At 40.5% G+C, this 21767-nt stretch overlaps 1 protein-coding gene across 5 annotated transcripts in view; it reads left to right on the top strand.

Moving 5' to 3' along the window:
- The window catches only part of LOC129740071 (octopamine receptor beta-3R-like), a 422031-nt gene that overhangs the window by 171662 nt on the left and 228602 nt on the right, over nt 1-21767 (top strand). For 3 of the 5 annotated variants that reach the window (XM_055731661.1, XM_055731658.1, XM_055731662.1), the window contains 2 exons: nt 5622-5637; nt 7973-9330. In XM_055731661.1, coding sequence (XP_055587636.1) covers nt 8954-9330 — 377 coding nt within the window. In that variant the 5' untranslated portion in view covers nt 5622-5637; nt 7973-8953. The remainder of the gene's footprint in view (nt 1-5621; nt 5638-7972; nt 9331-21767) is intronic. The other 2 variants (XM_055731660.1, XM_055731659.1) reach the window with 1 other exon arrangement.

Here is a 21767-nt window from a genome sequence, read left to right as displayed (position 1 = left end):
ACACTTCCGGCATTACGTTGAAGGGGTAAAATTTCGAGTAGTAACGGACGCAAGAAGTCTGCTATGGCTTTTCAACATGGGAACCGAAACGGGGAACGCCAAGTTACTTCGGTGGGCTCTCAGAATTCAGGCGTATGATTTTGATTTAGACTATCGGAAAGGGAAATCAAATATCACAGCAGACTGTCTATCAAGATCCATTCCTTTAGACTGCATCTCGTTAGCAAAAGTTGATCTCAAACAGGACGAACTCATTGAACAGATTAACCTAAATCCTAGCAAATTTCCCGATTACCGGATCATAGACGGTCAACTTCACCAGTATGTTCCGACGAAAGGGAAACTCCAGGATCCAAGATTCGAGTGGAAAGTTGTACCAAAAACCACAGACATCAACGGGATCATTAAAAGTATTCACGACAAGGCTCATTTCGGTGTCGAAAAAACAACCGCAGCCGTAAAAGAGAAATTTCATTGGCCCAAAATGAACCAAGCCATAAAAGCTTTTTGCCAGGAATGTTTAACGTGTCAATTAAGCAAGTCTCGTAACTTCAACACCACTCCTCCGATGGGTACACAGAAGCCTGCGGAACACCCGTGGCAGTTTGTGACACTGGACTACATCGGTCCATTGCCACCTTCCGGGAAAAATCGAAACACATGCCTACTGGTGGCCACGGATGTGTTTTCGAAATTCATAATGATACAACCTTTCAGGGAAGCGAAGGCTCATTCGTTGGCGGAATTCGTAGAAAATAACATTTTCAACCTTTTCGGGGTACCCGAAATCGTCCTGACCGACAATGGGTCACAATTCGTGTCCAAAGTGTTTAAAACACTGTTGGATAACTACCACGTCTCGCATTGGCTCACGCCGGCATATCACCCTCAGGTGAATAACACCGAAAGGGTCAATCGAGTAATCGTAACCGCAATCCGAGCTACACTTAAGAAAGCACACTCCAGTTGGGCTGAAAATTTGCAACTCATAGCGAGTGCAATTCGAGATGCTGTACATGTTTCGACGAAATATAGCCCTTACTTCATAGTGTTTGGTAGAAACAGGATCTCCGACGGCCACGAATATGCTACCATGAGAGAACTCCAGTTATCGACCGAAACCACAGCGGAGAAGCAAACAGAACGGATGGACGAGCTCTTCAAGGAAGTGAAGCAAAATCTAGCGAACGCCTACGAAAAACATGCCAAAACATACAATCTTCGATCAAGCGCAAATTACCCGACGTACACGGTAGGAGAAACGGTGCTGAAGCAAACTTTCGACCTCTCAGATAAGGGAAAAGGTTTCTGCAAGAAATTGGCACCAAAATACGAGCAAGCCATCGTTAAGAAAATTCTCGGTTCAAACACCTACGAGCTCGAGAATCCTTCCGGAAAACGAATAGGAGTTTACCACAGTACGGTGCTCAAACGTTTTCACCAGCCTAAAAGCACAAACAACAAATCCTAACTATAAATTCTGTTCATTTTTTTCAAGCTATGCCACTTCCCAAGAAGAAACCAAAATGCAAAGAAACACCCAAAGGGGAAATAAAAAAAACTTTCGACGGACTCGCGAGAAACGACCTAGTTTATTTCTACGCTGAGGGAACCGAAAAACTAAGTTTAGACAGTAGACATAGATTATGATTTAACAGCTATGCAACGTAAAAGGGACTAATCATCGAAACAAAATACCATCTGGGAACATCTTCTTACTTCGATGGACTCGCGAGGAAGGGCCCTATGCTCTCCGAGCTGAGGGTACCGAAACCAATCGACACCGTCCTAACAGAGACCACTCCAAGCGCAGAGTGAGTCTAAGCCGATCCAATTTTACGAAAAAACCGAACGGAATCGATACGCGCAATTGTATATAGTTTAGTTGTTAGTATCCTAGTTCCCTAAGACTTAGATAAGGTAGTACTTAAGCTAGATTAGTAAGAAAACATGAAATATGAACTCACGGTTAACTTTTTAGGACAATTTTAGCTTCCGGTAAACGGGCAAGAGGGAGCGCTCTTTTGTCGGAATCCATTTGCGGCGATGTCAAGGAACCACAATCCTCTGGCAGAACAATCTGACCACCCCTGATCGGCAGCAGCACCACTTTCGAAGGACCTCTATATTTAACCCGGATTGGAACACTTCCGGCGAAGACCGACACACACTCCTAAAAAAAAAATGTTTTATTGATTTCCTAGAGGATTAGCTTACCTGTTTCGATACAATCAACGCGAGATATGTAGAAATTCGCCGGAATCAGTCAACTCCACTGGACTCCACCGAAGACAAAGCCAGGAATAGCCAGGAATTGCCAGAGACCTACTTCTATCCGCCACAAGCTCCGAACGGAAAAGGAACAGTCCCACCTAGAGAAAAACAAAGGGAGGAAAACAAACATTCACATCGGATAATGGAACGACAATCTGTATGTTCACAGTCCTTGATCCGATACCGCAGAAACTGTTTATCACTCGGAACGTCATAGAGAGCGAAGCCACTTAGCCAAAACTTCCCGGCACCGGATAATTCGGATCAAATCGGCAAGATCCACCACGCACGGTTCACTGTCGAGGATTTACTCGAGTTTGTTTTGATTCTCGTTTGACGTTATGTACGTTGTTGGCATGAATGGGTGATAGTATGAGTGAGAGAGATGGTTGAAACTGTATAAATGTTTTGATGAACGGTTTAGATGTAGATTTAGGGCAACTGCACAGTCGAAATTCGAACTGGTTTTAAAATTTTGACTTCTTGTAAGCGTTTGAAACAGTGGATATTGTTGAAGCGAACTAGAAGCAAAATTAGTTATTTTAAGTAAGAATGTCGGACTAGCCGCAATCTCGCCAAGTGTAGGGGAAGGTTAGGTCGAACAAACTTACAGATAATTTAGGTTTTTTTTTTTGGGATCGGTAGAGGATTTGGTATTCGTAATCGGTAATTCCAGGTGTAGAATCCAAATCGCTCTAGGCGATTCGGATCCCATTTGTGATAACACAGTGGGTGATTTTTTTTTAAGCTTTAGATAGTAGGTTTTTTTTTGAATGAATGGGGCCTTCAACAGTTACGTAACGTCAAACAGGGTCAAAACAATCTCCCGAAAAACTTCTTTGGTTTACCAACATTTTTTTTTTGCTTTTTTTTCTGATTGCTGAATTCAATTATTTTATTTTTTTTTTCTCCTTAATTGTTTTTTTTTTCTCCGTATTTTTTTTTTCATTCTCATAGCGTAGTTTAAATAGGGTTTAAGGAATACAATATCAATTTTAGAGTTTAGATTTTGTCCTTTTGAAGTATTTTTTTTTGCATTTTCGCTGGAGACCGGAGACTAACGTCATTGATGGTCAGTGGCAGGCCCGCAAGGAGCTCCTGCAAACAGCGATGAGTTATTGAATTAACGTTGATTCCCTATGACCCCGAAAATCAGCAAAATAGTTTGAATGGACGAAATATGAACCTACGAAAAATTTGATTGACTTTGAACTTCAAGTACAAGCCAATCAAATTTTTCGTAAATTTAGTACGGGATGATGTAACGGGTACACCAGCTACTAGTAAAACCAACAACAGAAATTCCTTTATAACCTTTAAATAAATTAATTAAGAGCCATTTAGAAACTAAATAAAATGAAACAATAACAATCAAATTAATTATTCATAAAGTACCTCCACTTAGAACTTAAAATTAATATAAAGATTTCGAAAAATAAAATCAACGAAGAAAGTTGAGCGAATGAATCCTCCTGCCAGGTACCACCCTAATTAATCATTAACCGAATCATCATTAACATCAAAAACGCGCCTGTAGATGTATTCGATCACCCGACACATTTTTGGAGTAGAAAGTATGGTTTAGAGAGTCACCTTCCAGATGATCGCCGACTGCAAGCTTGTTGTGCACCAGGTGAATGACCTCTTTCGGGATGCCTTTGTGCACCTAGGTTTGGAAGAGAAAAGGTTTGGTCTTTGGTCTCGGGTTTGGAAGGGGAAGACAAGGCTGCATTGTAAAATCGCGGAAAAGAGAGTTGTTTGTTTAACTTCTCGATTAGGTCTTCGTATCGGGTAGTTCCGGTACGAAGTTGAACTAGATCAAGAAGGCTGATTTCAGATGCGACTTCCTGAACCACTTAATCGTGAAGTTCAGTTGGGTAAAGACCGTTTAATTCGCGTGCTCGCAGTTAAGTTAAAGGCATCGTAGGAAAGTGTAGTGTCAAAAAAAAGCACAGGAAGACAGTGCTTACTCAGTCAGATTTGAGAAGCCCACTACAGCTTTCTCAAGCAGCCGTTTCATCAACCGTCGATCCCGCCGTGACGATCCGGGAATCTGCCGAGACCACCTAGAAAGCTACCAGGAACCGCCGGGACGAAATATCATCTCTGGAGCGTGCACGCGGCAGTGCCAAGGGTATTAGCATTTGCACCACCCCCACAATATTCTTCGATTCGACGAAATCTTCGACCAGCTGTGGCAGCCGGGAGATCTCGGCAAAAAGTTTCGCTGAACGCATGGGATCACATTGGATCCAACCACGCGTTCAGCCATAATCACCTGCATAGCTGTTCATCATCTTTGCCGATAGCCCGTCACCAGCACATCTGCCGGGAGAACACATCGGAGGTTCACCGCACTTGGCAGCAGAACCGGGGAAACCAAAAACCCCCGTTAGTATAAGGAAATAACGTGAGTACTCACCTATGGCCAACTTTATTTATTAGCGATGGTTCGCTCATGTACATGTACAATTCTTATGAACGGCATGCAACTTTAGCCGCTTATGTTGCAATTTGAAAATTTCATCCTACGACGATAATTTTATATGCAATCGACGTAGTTCGGACTGGCGAGCCGGAAAAGTAGCCTATTTCCACCCCCGCAAAGAAAATTCAAACCATTTGTATGGGGAAAATTTCGACGATCGAGCGCACCGTAAAGGAACGAAAAACCAAGCGTCTCCACCAGCACTAACAGTAGAAAATCGAAACAGACACACAAAATTGTAAAACGAACACACGACAATAGAGGCCGAATAAAAAAGGATCCAATGAATGTACCTAACTAAATCGTCTCAGGTATTTTGGACCGGAAACACTAGAGGGATGATGACATAATTGGGGCATTGGGAAGGGGGTCACAGGTTATTCGTTGTTGCTTTTTATTCGTTTACTGCGGTGATTGGCTGCGAATCCAATCACGGTCTTTTCTCATCCTGAGCAGGTTAAGAGGTTGGGAATTCGTCCGTTAGTTTTCAGCTTCTCTGGTTCAACTTTTTAGCGAGCAACGAATAATCCCCCTTTCCGTGATTTTGCGGGCTGTTCTCGTTTTCGGGGCGGATTCGAATTCGAAGCCGAAGTACGGATCCCTTTTCAGAGACCCTTCTGCTTCTTTCCCAAAATAGGGAACCAAAAAAGGAACTCACGTCCGAGTCTCATTCAGCTGGGCAAACCAAGACTAGGTGGGTGGTCTTCCGTAAGGAAGTGGCGCTTAAGCCACCCGCTAACGAAACGGAAGTGTGTCGGGGCTCTCGTTATATCGTTACACACGATCCCTCACTCTTCCCTTTTAATCATTTAAGACATCCTTTGTCTAACAATATTCTATTTTTCTCTGTTTATTTCAGGAATGCTCCAACCTAGGTCCGTGAGTCAGGAAATAAGGAGATAAATACCGTCACACCGCAACAGCGGAGTTATATGCAACATTTGTATACCACAGCACATATTAATAAAATATATATCTTTAAGTTAAGTTAAATATAATCGAGTTATAATTTAATGATTACGACACGATGATGACATAGTTTTTCACATCCTAGCATAAGATTTTTTTAAATTTTTGATTCCCTTAGGAAAAAACCCATAATAGATGCACCAATTTAAAAGTTTTCGATGCCGAAAAAATCATTACCCAGTCTGACGGATTGGCTTAAGAGGGAGGGGGGGGGGGGGGGGGGGGTTAGGGTCTAACACTTTAAAAGTCGATTTTTTATTTTTTTATTTTCTTATTGTAAAACATTTCAAGAATGTTGTGTCAAATTTTCAAGTCAATTGAAGCAAAACTGCAGAAATTATAGGCCTTTATCTCCTCCTATCTAATACTGCAAGAAAGCAAGAGCAGAAACTTCAAACGCGTTTTTCTCGAAAGCACATTTTTAAAGTCCGTGGACATCGTCATTTGAAAACTACTTATCCGATTCTTTTCAAATTTGGAACATATTTTCTACATATAAAATACTGGACCCCAACGTTTTTCTTTTTTGTTTTTTTTTTTACTTTGGGGAGATTTTACAGGTGAAAAATGGCTGATTTTTTCGTGAAAAATCGTAGTTTTTACTTCAAACAGCCACAAAAATTTCATAAAATTTTTTTTAAGTTAAATAAAAACGTTGGTGTCTAGAAAAACATCTATTAAAAATATTTTGCACTGATTTTTTGACTTCAGATGATTCTGTGCTGAGATACAGTGTCCACCGCAAATCCTGTTTTCTAAAAGGCATCTTCGAAAGTGCTCCGTCACCGGCTCATTTTTGAATATTTTTTTACGAAAAAATTACAAAATGTTCTTTTAACAATGCTTTGTATAATGCAAAAAATTTGAATACATTTGTTTGAACGATAGCTCTAGAAAAAAATCGTGAAAATGGTGTTTTTTTATACCCGTTAGACCCTACCCCCCCCTTAAGGCGTAGTCTTAAACGATCGAGGCTCTACTCCTGAAGCTTATGCACTTACACTTACCGCCATTGACTTACATTCCATGTATTTTGCACAACGCCAGTAATCTGTCGATGTCATCTTGAAGCGCAGCGCAATCCTCTGTTGGATCGATGATTCGATAGATTTTCAAATAATCAGCAAACAGCAGATTTGGCGATTGAAGCCATGTTGCTAAATCGTTTATAAACAGCACAAAGATAAGCGGTCCTAAGTGGCTGCCCTGCGGTACACCAGACGGCATGATGAACACAATAGAGTGAGTACCACGAATGTTTATTAAACCTCGACGATTAAGCAGGTACGACGACAGCCATTTGGTTAACCATACAGGAAAGCCGTAGCGAGTAAGTTTTTCTATTACGATTATGTGTGGAACTTTATCGAAGACCTTGGCGAAGTCAATGTATATTGAGTCCACTTGCAGTTTCTTATATGTTGTGGTATGCAATTCGCTGGCATAGCACATGATGTCTACTCTGGCTTCTCCCTTATAACTATTTGTTAGTTTGAATCTTTTCTCTCGGTCAAACACCAAGGGCAGACCATCAGGCCATGAACAAATGTACCTATCAATCTCGCCGAGCATCCCATGAAAATTTGACGATTTCTACATTCCATTTCAAAGGTAGAATCTGTGTGCTCTGAGGCGGTCGTTTAGCCTAATGGCTAGCGTGATTGGTTTGAAATCAGACTATAGGGGGTCGAATCCTGTCGCCTTCAAATAGGTTTAAGAGAATTTGCAACTCCACGAGCTTTAAAATTAACTCACACAACGGAAATGAAACAAACGAAGAACCAAAAATGGAATTGTAAACTCTACGGAATAGAAACCAATGCAAAATATCTCTACGGAGTATAAAAGATTGTAAACTCTAAATGTTGTTTTTTTTAAAAATAAGTATGATATTTTTCATAGAGTGTTTTTCAAGTTGATTTTTAATCGTCTTTCAAATTGAATTTGGTTACTAAAAATCTATACATTTATATTAACTTATGAGGATGATTTTTTCGGAGCTGACGTCGGGTTGTTAGAATCGGCACTGCATGTTTCATGATGGGATCTCTTTGCACCTCTGCTTATGTATCATTCAACAGGTCCACAGCAAATTATAACATGTACTAGAACAAATTTGGAATTCAATAATTCAACAATTCTTGATGCCTTGCTTGATTAAATGTATGAAGAAATGCGCCTGAAGATTGTTATTTCAATGTGCTAAGTAACGCCTCTACTTCCCCTGTTTCTCTTCCTCAGGGTCATCTTCACACCCAGCAACGACGCTGCTAATGCTGGCCACCCAAACTAGAAAGTAAACAATAACAGTGGGCGCCTTGTAAGAAGAACGCGGGCAAGAAATCCTTAGTGATTAAAAATGATCAGCACCTGGAGCAATTTTTGTCGAGGAAAAGTCGAAACAGAAGCAACAATAACAACAAAAACATCCGTGCCACCACCATTTTCCATCGCATTGCCCCTGATCATGGTTGGAAAACTTTTACCATCGGGCCGCCGTCACAATTTCCGTCGTCTACAATCAGTAGGGCAACAGTTTCCCCCACCAGTACTCCAACACCACCCCCACCAGCGTAGATCAGAATGAAACAAAGAACAGTGAAAACGCAAAAGCGAAAACGGAAAAGGCGAAAACGTGAGTCCCCAAACTAAATAGCTTCTTGTTGAAGTGATATTAAGCACATTTCTCTACAATTGCTCAAAACGGAAAAGAAGCAATCGAACCAATAGGGATAACAAGCAACCAGCCAGCATGGCAGAATTGCTATAAGAAATGTAATAATTCGATTACCCGTATAATTAGTGTGCTAAAAAGTCTAATCTTGAATCATGATGAAGTGAGTTGGGGTGAAAAAAAGTATCCAAGCAGAAAATCGACGTCCGTGTGAAAAAAGGTCGACAGTGAAAAGAAAGCAATCAATAAGAAAATCAACCCGACAGGGTGTACCACCAATTAAGTCGAGTTAGCTTGTGAGTGTGTAGTACGTGTGTTAGTAGATGTGTGGGCATCGTCGTTGATTTACGGCTAAATTGCCCTGCTGGGGGTTGTTCAGTGTGACAAAAGTTCGAAAGTTGTGCTGCCAAGAGGGGGGTTCGGGAGGCCTGAGGGAGTGTTAGTGTGTGTGGGTGTATTTGTAAGTGAGTGTAGTTATAATAAATGAGCATTATTCAATGGCAATCAACCAGAGTCGGTCGCATCAGGGGGTTGGTTGGCTCTAATTGATGGCCCTCAGAGCGATGCTTGCCGGTGCGCAAATGGTGCAGAAGCAAGAGCAGCCGTCAGGTCCCTCCCAAGTGTCCACTACTACTACTACTGAGTCTACTGCAGCTGTTGGCGGCACAACCACCGGCGGAATCATGCTGGACATGATGATTACCTTTGGCAATTTGTCCTCTGGAGGGGATGCTTCCGGAACATCTGCCGGCAACCGGACCGGAAACCATGACCTTGAACTGGGTGGCAGCGACGTTGGGGACGACCAGGTCACCGATGTTGCCATCCTCTGTATGAAAAGTTTAATCTTCGGATCTATCATCATCGGGGCTGTGTTAGGGAATGCACTAGTTATCATATCGGTGCACAAAAATAGGAAACTAAGGTAAGTCATTCTTCATGGTGCAAATTATAATGGTTTGCCCATTTTAAACCCTGCATCAGATTGTAGTTTTTTTTTAACTTAAAACATGCATTAGTGTAAAATTGATCTACATTACGAATACATAAGGGTGAAAATCGTTCTTCAGCCTGCCAGAAGTCCTCATGTCAAATTTCAGCTCATTTGATTAACTTCAAGAGGTCGCTAAATCTCCCTTAAAACACTGATAAATCCACTTTGGTCCTAATTTCATGCACATGCACCGATTGTACTAATTTTTTTTATTGATCTAGACCTTATTACATACTTTCTGTTGCAAACGATCATATGATACGAGTTACGACAAAAAAGTAATATATTTTGAATATTCAGAAGAGACGAATGTCCACATCAAGGGTATGCAAAACAAATACCGAAATGCATAATCCCGTTAAATTTAGAACAAAAAGGAGTTTTCACCGTGCATCCTTCATTTTCAAATACCTCTCTTGTATGGTTTTGTAAAATTGGCACGTTGTTATACAGTGCAGAAAATTTACTTTCAAGTTGAAAGTTAAAAATGAGCAGTAAATAAGCAAAAAACATTGTCATATGTTTTTTCTTACTACGATAGCCTTTTTTATAAACTTTTATTGATTGTATAATTGGTTATTATCGCTCGAGAAGGAGCAAAGTTATACAAATGTTTGTGCAACAGATTTTGAAACAAAGTGATGTTGTCATTCCAGTTTTTTCTTTCACATTCACCATATCACGCTCCACTTGTTTTAACCACCTCGCTCGTTCCTACCGCACTCGTAGCGAACACCTATTTGACTGTCATCTGGCATTCCCGCAACATGCTCGGCCCAGCGCATCCGACCATCCTTCGCCACCTTCTGGATATTGGGTTCGCCGTAGAGTCGAGCGAATTCGTGGTTCATGCTTCGCCTCCACAGATAGACCAAGCCTTCGATTATCTCCAGCTCGTCGCCGTCAATCTTGACCTTGTTATTACTGGACAATCGGGCTAGGTCGATCTCGGATCTGCAGGCCAGCATTTACTTCGTCTTGGACGTATTAATCATTAACCCAATCCTACCTTCGCGATTCAGTTGAAGGTAAATTTCCTCCACCGCCGCAGATGATCTGCCAATGTCGTCGGCAAAGCAGATCAGTTGATTGGATGTGTTGAATATCGTGCCCCGCATTTCGCCCTACGCTCGTCGAATAACTCCTTCTAGCGCCATGTTAAACATCGTGCAAGATTGACCATTGCCTTGTCGAAGCCCCCTGCGTGAGTTCGATAATTTACTAGAAATCCGCACACAGGACTGCGTTCCATCCATCATCAGTCTAATCAGCTTTCCGGAAAAGCCGTTCTCGTCCATGGTTTTCCATAGCTCGTCATGGATGATCGTGTCGTATGCGGCTTTGAAGTCGATGACTAGATGGTGCGTAGGGACTTTCTGTTCACGGCATTTTTGGAGGGTTTGCCGTAGTGTGAAGATTTGGTCCGTCGTAGACCGCCCCTCCATGAAGCCGAGGACTTCCCACAAATCTGTTTACTTGTGGCGTTAGGCGTCGGAGAACGATTCGGAACAACACTTTGTAGGTAGTATTTAGAACAGTGATCGTTCGGTAGTTCTAACAGTCCAATTAGTCGCCCTCCTTGTAGATGGAGCATGTTACCCTCTCCTTCACTCTTTCGATAGCTGCTCTGAGTCACAAATCCGAACCATCAACCGATGTAGGCAATCAGTCTATTTGTCCGGGCCTATTTTGATGAGTTCAGCCGCAATTCTATCCTTCCCAGCCGACTTGTTGCTATTCAACTTAATGGTATCCTAGACTTCGCTGGCGATGCTTTCCCCACCGTCTTTGTATTCTGCATGTGCTGCAGGTGTTCAACGAAGTGCCGCTTCCAACTTTTGATCACTCCACGATTGTCCGTCATTATTCCCCCGTCCTTATCCCAAAACATTTCGGCTTGCAGCCTCTGCGGAATGCCTTGAGTTCCTGTTAGAACTTTCGTGTTCCTTGGGAACGAAGTAGCTGCTCTTGCTCCTCGAGCTCCTGCTCCTCCAGGCGGTGTTTTTTCTCCTGAAAATTTCGGACTCGCTACCATTTCCGCTGTCGGTGATTTTCCACATTTCGACAGGTATTTCTTTGCACTACTGCCGGCCGGGTATTCTCTTCGTCCATTACCCTTCTACACTCCTCGTCGAACCAGTCGTTCCGTCATGTTTGGCGTTTGGAGGCGGCGTAATCTATCAGTCTGAGGCCGTTTTTCTCGGTCAGCTGGTGCGCGCTGAATCTTCCAATTGTAGGTTTGAATTCTTTCTCCTTGCCGACCTGAGCGTTAAAATCCCCGAGGACGATCTTCATTCGTGGGTCGACCGCACCACCTAATCACGCGCTTCTTTATCTTCCACATCACTTAAAAGTGGTTCCAAACCCATGTGTGTCGCCGCAGCTCTGGTAGATATGACCTTCTCGGAACGTTTTTACTGTGGAGCCCTTCCAGCTGCAGCGCTACGATGTCGAATTTCCAGCTCTTCAATCCGTTGGAGAGCACGTGGGTACTGTTCATGAAATTTAGAGATCGGGAGTTCCATTTTTCAAGTTTCCAATCGATGGTCCATTTCCGTCGCATGGGTCTTTGCCGATTTCCATCCGAAATTTGTTGTTCATTGTTCGTTGCTTGTATTTTTTTACAGTCACGTGCTCGCAAGGCTCGCAGCCAACTCCACTATTTCGCAGCAGGACCTTGTGGTGTTGCTGTTTTGGGTCCCGAACACCACCAGAACGTTATTACACTCCGTCCCTGACTTGAAGTTGGGTTGGGTATCCGATCTCTGCTAAGGTTGCTCGCATCCCAGCCAGCATCACGGGGAGGTTGAGAATCGAAGTTGTAAGATAAGAGGTGATAAGGTCATTTTTCCAGCACGATTCGTATATGTATTTAACGAGACTTGCCCGGAGGGATGGTAACGTTGAAATATAAAATAAAAAAAAACTTGAAAATTTGGAAAAGCCTTTGAAAATCCATCGATTAACCTAAAAAGCACATTTCAACAAATCATCTCATGTGGACGACCATGCTAAAGTCACGTAAAATATTGATCAAGTAGGCCGTGGACTGTACTTTTGCAGGCAAAAAACAGTATCGAAAAGTTGACCTTCTAGCTATGAATTACATGAAGGATGTTTAAAATAGTTTAATACTGTTTAACTATATTTCTTGAATTCTTTTTCCAAGAATGTTGAGAAAAAAAAGTACTAAAAGAGAAAAAAAAAGTAAATCTGTATGAAGCATTCCTGCCCTGAGACCATTCAAAGTGACCACTTTCACTTGAAGCGCATATTGGTGTAAGAATGATACCCGATGTCTCCTTATTTTGTCAAACGACAAAAAGTTTTCTTCTATCAGTAATAATTCGTGAATTTGAAACAAGTAAATGAAAGTTAGCGGTCTTCATTTAGCGGAACCAAAAAATAGCGGAACTTTTTAATTCGCTAGCTCGATCAAAATTTAGCGGCAAAATTAAACCGCTAAAAAAAGTTATCGGACTAACTAGCGATTAGCGGATTAACGTTTTTGTGCCGAACACTGCAGAAAAGGCTTCGAAACCCGGATCAGTAAGGCCCGATTTTTCGTTTGCGAGTTTCCGAAACATCTGGCGGTTACGCCAGATCTCTCTACGAACGAATATCCGAATCTTCAACTCAAACGTCAAATCTGTATTGCTGAACGGTTGAGAAACTTGGTGCACATATTTGGTGACGACGCGAAAACTGCAAGTATTTGTGAATCGCTGCCTGCGGAGTATCTTCCGCGCTTGGTGGCCTGGCAATTGGATCTCAAATGAGGAATTACATCGCCGGTGTCATCAAAGGAAGCTAGAAATCGAGATTCGGGAGCGTAAGTGGAGATGGATTGGACACACGCTGCGAAGAGATGAGAAAGAGATTTGCAGAGAGGCACTTGAATGGAATCCAGAGGAACATCGAAGGAGAGGCACTCCCAGAAACTCATGGCGGTGAATCCTAACCGCCGAAGTACGAACTCTCGACGAGAGTCTTGACTGGGACCTGGTGAAGACGCTGGCTCCGCATCGTCAACAGTGGAGGTCTTTTACCCCGGCCCTATGCACCGGAGGATCGGCGCGGGAACTTAAACCAGTAAAAATATGATAAAGCAGAGAGTTTGGCAAATTTCAGAAGTCAGTTTTCTCATTGAGCAGCACATTGTGCAGAGTGGATCAGCTCTAGACTGGCCCATAACAAAAAAAAAATCTTATATTCCACGCTGTTGGTGCCTTTAGGTGAAAAAATGACTTTCTAAAAGTTTCAGGTCATTTGGCAGAAGCACGAGCTGGCGCAAAGGACTTAAAATTTGTATGAAGATTTTCGGCAGAATGTACGAAAAATCGACCAACTTTCACTCTTTGTGTTCTAAAATATGTTTCTAGTGTGCTAGAAAGCACAGAATTTCAGGAATTGTAGTTCAAACAACGACGAACAAGTTTGTAGAAGATTGTCACGCGATACGAGTTGACTGTGATGAGTTATCCGCAATTGAATGTGTGATTTTTTTTCGCGAACACGGTGTATAGGCTAATAATCGCACTAACTTGATCGCATCGTCACACAATGAGAATAACAAATAGAAAGTTTGTGTCCTCGGCAAAGTTGCGAAAAAATCTCTGAAAAACATTATTGTGGGGCATTAAAACCTTCTTGCATTCATTATTACTGAGTGGAAATCGTTATTCTCATTATATGACAATTCGATACTACTTTTACTAATAAAACAATCCACCTATACACCGTTCACGATATATCGATGAAATGCGAAAAAAAATCGCATAAAATTGCAAAAAACTTATCACAGTCAAATCGTATTGCGTCACAATCTTTAAAAATCTTGTTTGTAATTGTTTACTACAATTCCTGAAATTCTGAGGTTTCTAGCATACTGGAAACATATTTTAGAACACAAAGAGTGATAGTATGTCGATTTTTCATATATTCTGCCGAAAATCTCCATACAAGTTTCAAGTCCTTTGCGCCAGCTGTGCTTCTGCCAAATGACCTGAAACTTTCAGAAAGTCTTTTTTTTTTCACCTAAATGCACCAATCAAGGGGGTGTCGTGTTGAAAAAAAAAATGTTGTAAAAATCATCCCACACAAATTTGAGCCAGATTAATTCAGCTCATTGCGTTTTTAATCATTGTATGGAAATTTGATTATCGTGCGCGGTAAGAGAGCAAGAAGTAGACGTTCTATCGCTGTGTGTGCAGTTTTAGAAAACTTGCGTTCATTTTGTGCTGTCTGACAGGACACATTAAGCTGTTTTAAGGAGTATAACACCCCTGGACTCTAGTTGCACATTATTTACCATTCGCTAGTGAAATATTTCCAATTGATTTCATTTCAGATTTGCAGATGCAACAGTTCAAGTTGTAAGACACGGTAGAATAAATTATTTATAGTTGTTTAAACCCAGATTTGTTAATAATTTAACTTGCTTATTCAAACCAAAATTTAATACTATTGAATACCTTGAAAAACATAAAATAACAGTATTCGTTCCAGATTTTTAGATCATCGATTCAAACCACAAAAACGAATAGCAAAACTAATAATAGCATATATTTTGGCTATGGTCATCCCAATGTAGCCACTAATTCACTAACGAAATAGCTACCCATCTTTTGGCTCCAGCATCCAACGATCCCCATTGAGATTTCGATTGTACTTTCCCGGAACAGGATCTGGAAGTGTGAGCTCACATTTCATTGTGAATAAGTAATGAACTTCATCTATCGACCGAAGCCAATAATGGAAGCAATCTCGGTGCTGCTGCTTGTTTTGGATGGCTGGTGCCAATAAGTCTTGGATTGTTCGTCGAATGCTTCTTCGAACCTTTTGGAGGGTTTGAAGACGGAGCCCCAGTAAGGATTGAGCTGCAAGACCAGGCCAGATCAGAAATGCTCTCAGATATAACGTCTCTATCGAGTTAGATTAAGACAGACAACATCACAGGGAATTCCGCTCTGGCAAACATCATCCACATTTGCTCTGTAATCAATCACATACTGGTTTCGATTTCAAAGAATGAATCTGGTGCGTGAGGAAGTAGGACCTCACTCGATTGGTTGGATGTTTGTGAGTGGTTGGGATCGATTGGTGATGATGAAAGCTTTGGGTTTTTGTCTAATCAAACAGTTGGTTGATACCATGGAGCACTGATTTGCTTCTCGAAATTTCATTCTTGCTGAACGACAGTGCTTGTATGTTTTGGGAACGAAAACAAAAATACTGTTCAATCAGTTGAAATACTCGCTCGTATTTGAAATCTAAAATGTCTTCGGTTTTCTGATTTGAAATATTGGAACACTTGACTTGAACTAAATATCCTTAGTTATGCAGATTTTCTTCAGATGATACCTACAAGCCTTGCTTATTCTTTTATTGACTAGCAAACTGAATTATTCAAACAAAAATTCCACAAAACCATATCTATATTTGTCAAATACAGGAAAACAAGCTTTACTGTATCATAAAATTTTAAGTTAATCTTGAAAGTGGCTGACCGCATTGATTTATTCGTTGAAATAAGCTACAATGCACGGCAATTTCAGATACAGTCCTTCCAGGAACTTTTGGTACATGCCCCAATGAACTTAGTCTGGCGGAAAGTAAACAAGCGATTTGCCTTCGGTTAATTTTGGAATGTGGTTGCATTCCGTCACGATAATGCCATAGCCCAAAATAACTGCAATTTTACACTTCGCAAATTGATTGTTGACTTGAATCGATTTTTTTTTTCTAGTATTGCATGAGAGTTAATGTTAGACTTCACATTAAATCATTTATGTTATGTCAAAACTGTTTTCCATGCAAAATGCAATGAGAATGATTCGAAAACAGAGATGTCTTATTCAGAACAGCAAAACACAATTTAAATCAAAACCCCTTGAAAATTTTTCGAGTTGCATCATATTTTACGTAAATTTTGTATGACAGCCTCCTCCATGTAGGAGTGGTTTGTTACCCTATCTTAAGCATTCGCGGTCCCAAATAACAAATTTCTCTGCAATCAGACTACCGGTGTCTAAGTTATGTGGTTTCAAATAAAACACCTCTAGTTTTGTATATGAGGTTTCAAGTTTCAGTGCAAAATTAATAGTCTTCAAATGTTCGAACTTTTTTCCATAGAACCATTCCACAATGGGGAAAAAGTGTACAAACCGCGAAGAAATTCAATATCTTTCGTGCTACATGACCCAAATCTATGAAAATATACTTTCCTTTTGTGAAAATTTCCGGAAATTAGATTGGACATAGTTTCAAACGCCGTACAAGCTTGCGAAAGGAGATATAGTGCCTTTTTAACCCCTTATTCCCCTATATTTTGCAAACATTCCAGAAAAACACTGATTCGAACCAGAGAATTTTGAATGAAAACCGACCTATCGTGTGTAATTTTTTCTGAGGAATCGAATGAAGGCTGTTCTGGCCTCTGCACGCTTCAGAAAATGGAGTTATGGCTGTTTTTACCCTCAATTCCCCTACATTTTTCAATGATTTCAGAAAAATGTAGGGGAATTGAGGGCAAAAACAGCCATAACTCACTATTTCAAAGCGTGCGGTGGCTCAAACAGACATATTTTTCAATTATTTCAGAAAAAAGCTTATTCAAACTTGAAAATTTTGAACCAAATGGGTTGTATTTTGTGTGATTTTTTCCGAGAAATCGAATGAATGCTGTTTGAGCCTCCGCACGCTTTGGAAAATGGATGTTATGGTTGTTTTACCCTAAATTCCCCTCAATTTTTCAAATTGTTAAGAAAAAGCATGTTCGGACTTGAAAATTTGGAATCTTTTGGGACGTATCTTGTGTAATTTTTTCCGAGGAATCCAATAAAGGCTGTTTTAGCCACCGCACGCTTCGGAAAATGAAGTTATTGCTGTTTTTACCCTCAATTCCCCTACATTTTTCAATAATTTAAGAAAAAAGCATGTTCGGACTTGAAAAATTTGAACCAAATGGAATAAATCCTATGTGATTTTTTCTGAGGAATCCAACGAAGCCTATTTGAACCACCGCACGGATTAGGAACAGGAGTTATGGCTGTTTTACCCTTAATTGCCCAACATTTTTGAAATAGCTCAGAAAAAGCATGTTGAGACCAGATAATTATGAACCAAATGTAAAGTATTTTGTGGAGTTTTTTTCCGAGGAATCGAATGAAGGCTGTTTAAGCCGCCGTACGCTTCGGAAAATAAAGTTATGGCTGTTTTACCTTCAATTCCCCTACATTTTCAAATTGTTAAGAAAACGCATGTTCGGACTTGAAAATTTTGAATCTTTTGGGACGTATCTTGTGTGATTTTTTCCGAGGAATCCAATGGAGCCTGTTTGAGCCACCGCACGCTTTGGAAAATTGAGTTATGGCTGTTTTTACCCTCAATTCCCCTACAGTTTTCAATGGTTTAAGAAAAAATCATGTTCGGACTTTAAAACTTTGAACCAAATGGGTTGTATCTTGTGTAATTTTTTCCAAGGAATCCAACGAAGCCTATTTGAGCCACCGCACGGATAAGAAACAGAAGTTATGGCTGTTTTACCCTCAATTTCCCTACATTTTCAAATAGCTCAGAAAAAGCATGTTCGGGCTCGAAAATTTTGAACCAAATGGAACGTATCATGTGTGGTTTTTTTCGGGGAATGCAACGAAACCTATATGACACACCACACACATCGGAAACAGGAGTTATGACTGTTTTACCCTCAATTCCCTTTCATTTTTAAAAAAAATCAGAAAAACCATGATCGGACTTGAAAATTTTGAACTAAACGAGACTTATCTTATGTAATTTTTTCCGAGGAATCCAATGGAGTCTGTTTGAGCCACCGCACGCTTTGAAATAGTGAGTTATGGCTGTTTTTACCCTCGATTCCCCTACATTTTTCAATGATTTCAGAAAAATGTAGGGGAATTGAGGGCAAAAACAGCCATAACTCACTATTTCAAAGCGTGCGGTGGCTCAAACAGACTCCATTGGATTCCTCGGAAAAAATTGCATAAGATAAGTATCGTTTAGCTCAAAATTTCCAAGTCCGATCATGGTTTTTCTGAACTTTTTGAAAAAATGAAAGGGAATTGAGGGTAAAACAGCCATAACTTCTGTTTCCGATGTGTGCGGTGTGTCAAATAGGCTTCGTTGCATTCCCCGAAAAAAACCACACATGATACGTTCCATTTGGTTCAAAATTTTCAAGTCCGAACATGCTTTTTCTGAGCTATTTGAAAAATGTAGGGAAACTGAGGGTAAAACAGCCATAACTTCTGTTCCTAATCCATGCGGTGGCTCAAATAGGCTTCGTTGGATTCCTTGGAAAAAATTACATAAGATAAAACCCATTTGGTTCAAAGTTTTAAAGTCCGAACATGATTTTTTCTTAAACCATTGAAAACTGTAGGGGAATTGAGGGTAAAAACAGCCATAACTCCATTTTACAAAGCGTGCGGTGGCTCAAACAGGCTCCATTGGATTCCTCGGAAAAAATTACACAAGATACGTCCCAAAAGATTCAAAATTTTCAAGTCCGAACATGCGTTTTCTTAACAATTTAAAAATGTAGGGGAATTGAAGGTAAAACAGCCATAACTTCATTTTCCGAAGCGTGCGGCGGCTCAAACAGCCTTCATTCGATTCCTCGGAAAAAAAACTCCACAAAATACTTTACATTTGGTTCATAATTATCTGGTCTCAACATGCTTTTTCTGAGCTATTTCAAAAATGTTGGGCAATTAAGGGTAAAACAGCCATAACTCTTGTTCCTAATCCGTGCGGTGGCTCAAATAGGCTTCGTTGGATTTCTCAAAAAAAATCACATTGGATTTATTCCATTTGGTTCAAATTTTTCAAGTCCGAACATGCTTTTTTCTTAAATTATTGAAAAATGTAGGGGAATTGAGGGTAAAAACAGCCATAACTTCATTTTCCGAAGCGTGCGATGGCTCAAACAGCTCAAACAAGATACGTCCCAAAAGATTCAAAATTTTCAAGTCCGAACATGCTTTTTCTAAACAATTTGAAAAATTGAGGGGAGTTAAGGGTAAAACAGCCATTACTTCATTTTCCAAAGCGTGCGGGGGCTCAAACAGCATTCATTCGATTTCTCGGAAAAAATCACACAAAATACAACCCATTTGGTTCAAAATTTTCAAGTTCGAATAAGCTTTTTTCTGAAATAATTGAAAAATATAGGGGAATTGAGGGTAAAAACAGCCATAACTCCATTTTCTGAAGCGTGCGGAGGCCAGAACAGCCTTCATTCGATTCCTCAGAAAAAATTACACACGATAGGTCGGTTTTCATTCAAAATTCTCTGGTTCGAATCAGTGTTTTTCTGGAATGTTTGCAAAATATAGGGGAATAAGGGGTTAAAAAGGCACTATATCTCCTTTCGCAAGCTTGTACGGCGTTTGAAACTATGTCCAATCGATTTTCCGGAAATTTTTACAAAAGAAAAGTATATTTTCATAGATTTTGGTCATGTAGCACGAAAAATATTGAATTTCTTCGCGGTTTGTACACTTTTTTCCCCATTGTGCATTCCTAGTTCGGAGAAAAAACATCTGATAGAATGCGCCATTGATTTCGACAGAAGATGCGACTAAATTGTTATTGGATCGAACCAAAAATATGGTGCGAAAATCCTCTTCACAGGGTTTGAGAGTAAATAAATATGCCATATAGGTGCCATACCATGCATGTACACAAACAGCTTAGCACAAAAACGCCTCGCTTTCATCCTAATAGTATTAATCAATTTAGGAAAAGCAGGAGCTTTTCTCACCGCCTCTTCTTTCCTCCCCCGCATCACATTTTCTTAGACCGGAGGAGGAGATGAGGTTCCAGACTGACTCGTTGCTGGGAAATATGTGCTGCGTGTAAATGTTTAGTTTCCTAGGCCAAAGCCAGACACCGTAACGATCTTGGAGAGTGTAATCCTCTTGAATTCAGTTGTGTATTTGGTTTTGTCTGTGTATGTGTGCCAGTTCGTGTACCCGGCAATGTGTGTATGAGTTCTTCAAATATGTACACGAACATAATACTGATGATGATGGTTTTTGCTGAGCGGAATTTGAGGGTACTTCTATGGTAAGAAAAAGAGGCAGTGGCTGAGATGAAAACGCATGGATAGTCGAACGTAAGGTTCGTTCGATTGCTTCATAGAATAATTATTATATTCCCGGAGATAATGACTTCATCCTTCGTCACTAACAAGTAATTGAGTTCATGACCTTACATAGTGATCAATAAGCTGTTTTTGGCCTACTAATTTTAAGATACCTTTACCTAATACTCTTTCAAAACAGTAAGTTAGTTCAAAATATTGAGGTTACGTAATTTCATTGGCACAAAAGACAATCTTATATTAAAATTGAGGCGTTTCCTATGACATCATCACGTATAAAGGGTGATACGGTCAAAATTTGGTCAATATCAACTTGACGTAATTCTTTCAATTTTGCATTTTAAAAACCTGAACACCCCTCATTTTGAAGGTGTGTGTGTGTGTAGAATGCTGCTCCTATTTTGATTTTGGAGTTCACTCTTCAGTTGTCAAAATGCCGTCCAAGGAAGAAGAGCAGCGTATCAAAATTTTGCTCGCGCATCGCGAAAATCCGAGCTACTCGCACGCAATGCTGGCAAAATCTCTACATGTGGCTTGAAAAGCAGCATTTTCATAGCTTCCGGGACTGTCAACCAAGAAATTTAAGTGAAAGAGTGTTTGAATAAACGTCTGCTGCCTTTCCTGAAGAAACACGGTTGTTCCGTACTGTTTTGGCCGGATTTGGCATCTTGCCATTACGGTAAAAAGGCCATAGAGTGGTACGCCGCCAACAACGTGCAGGTGGTTCCCAAGGACAAGAACCCTCCCAACACGCCAGAGCTCCGCCCAATTGAGAAGTACTGGGCTATTGTCAAGCGGAACCCAAAGAAGACCGAAAGAACTGCTAAGGACGAGCAGCAGTTCAAGGCAAACTGGCTTTCTGCGGCGAAGAGGGTGGACAAGGTGGCTGTACAAAATCTGATGGCAGGGGTTAAGCGTAAGGCCTGGCAATTCGGATTTGGAAAAGCGGAAGCCTAACTGAATATTTTTCCTGAATTATATACTAATTAAACTTGAAAAAGGAGTTTAATTTGATTTTTTTAAAAAACGATTTCATCGATTTACACGCGTTTTCCCTTGACCAAATTTTGACCGTATCACCCTTTATTTTCAGTAATTTAAAACTCAAAACCATCACACATAACTTATCAAAAATGTGTAAAAATGGGAATTCCAATTTAAATATGTGCTATCTAATCTGAGCGTGTCCTTTTTTGACATCTTGATCGAAAACTGTCACTAAGTTTTATGGCGATATGAT

The sequence above is a fragment of the Uranotaenia lowii genome, chromosome 1 (genome assembly GCF_029784155.1).
Source record: "Uranotaenia lowii strain MFRU-FL chromosome 1, ASM2978415v1, whole genome shotgun sequence".
Lineage (NCBI taxonomy): Eukaryota > Metazoa > Arthropoda > Insecta > Diptera > Culicidae > Uranotaenia > Uranotaenia lowii.
The sequence above is the reverse complement of the archived record's forward strand: the minus strand, read 5'-3'. Positions and strand labels throughout refer to the sequence as shown.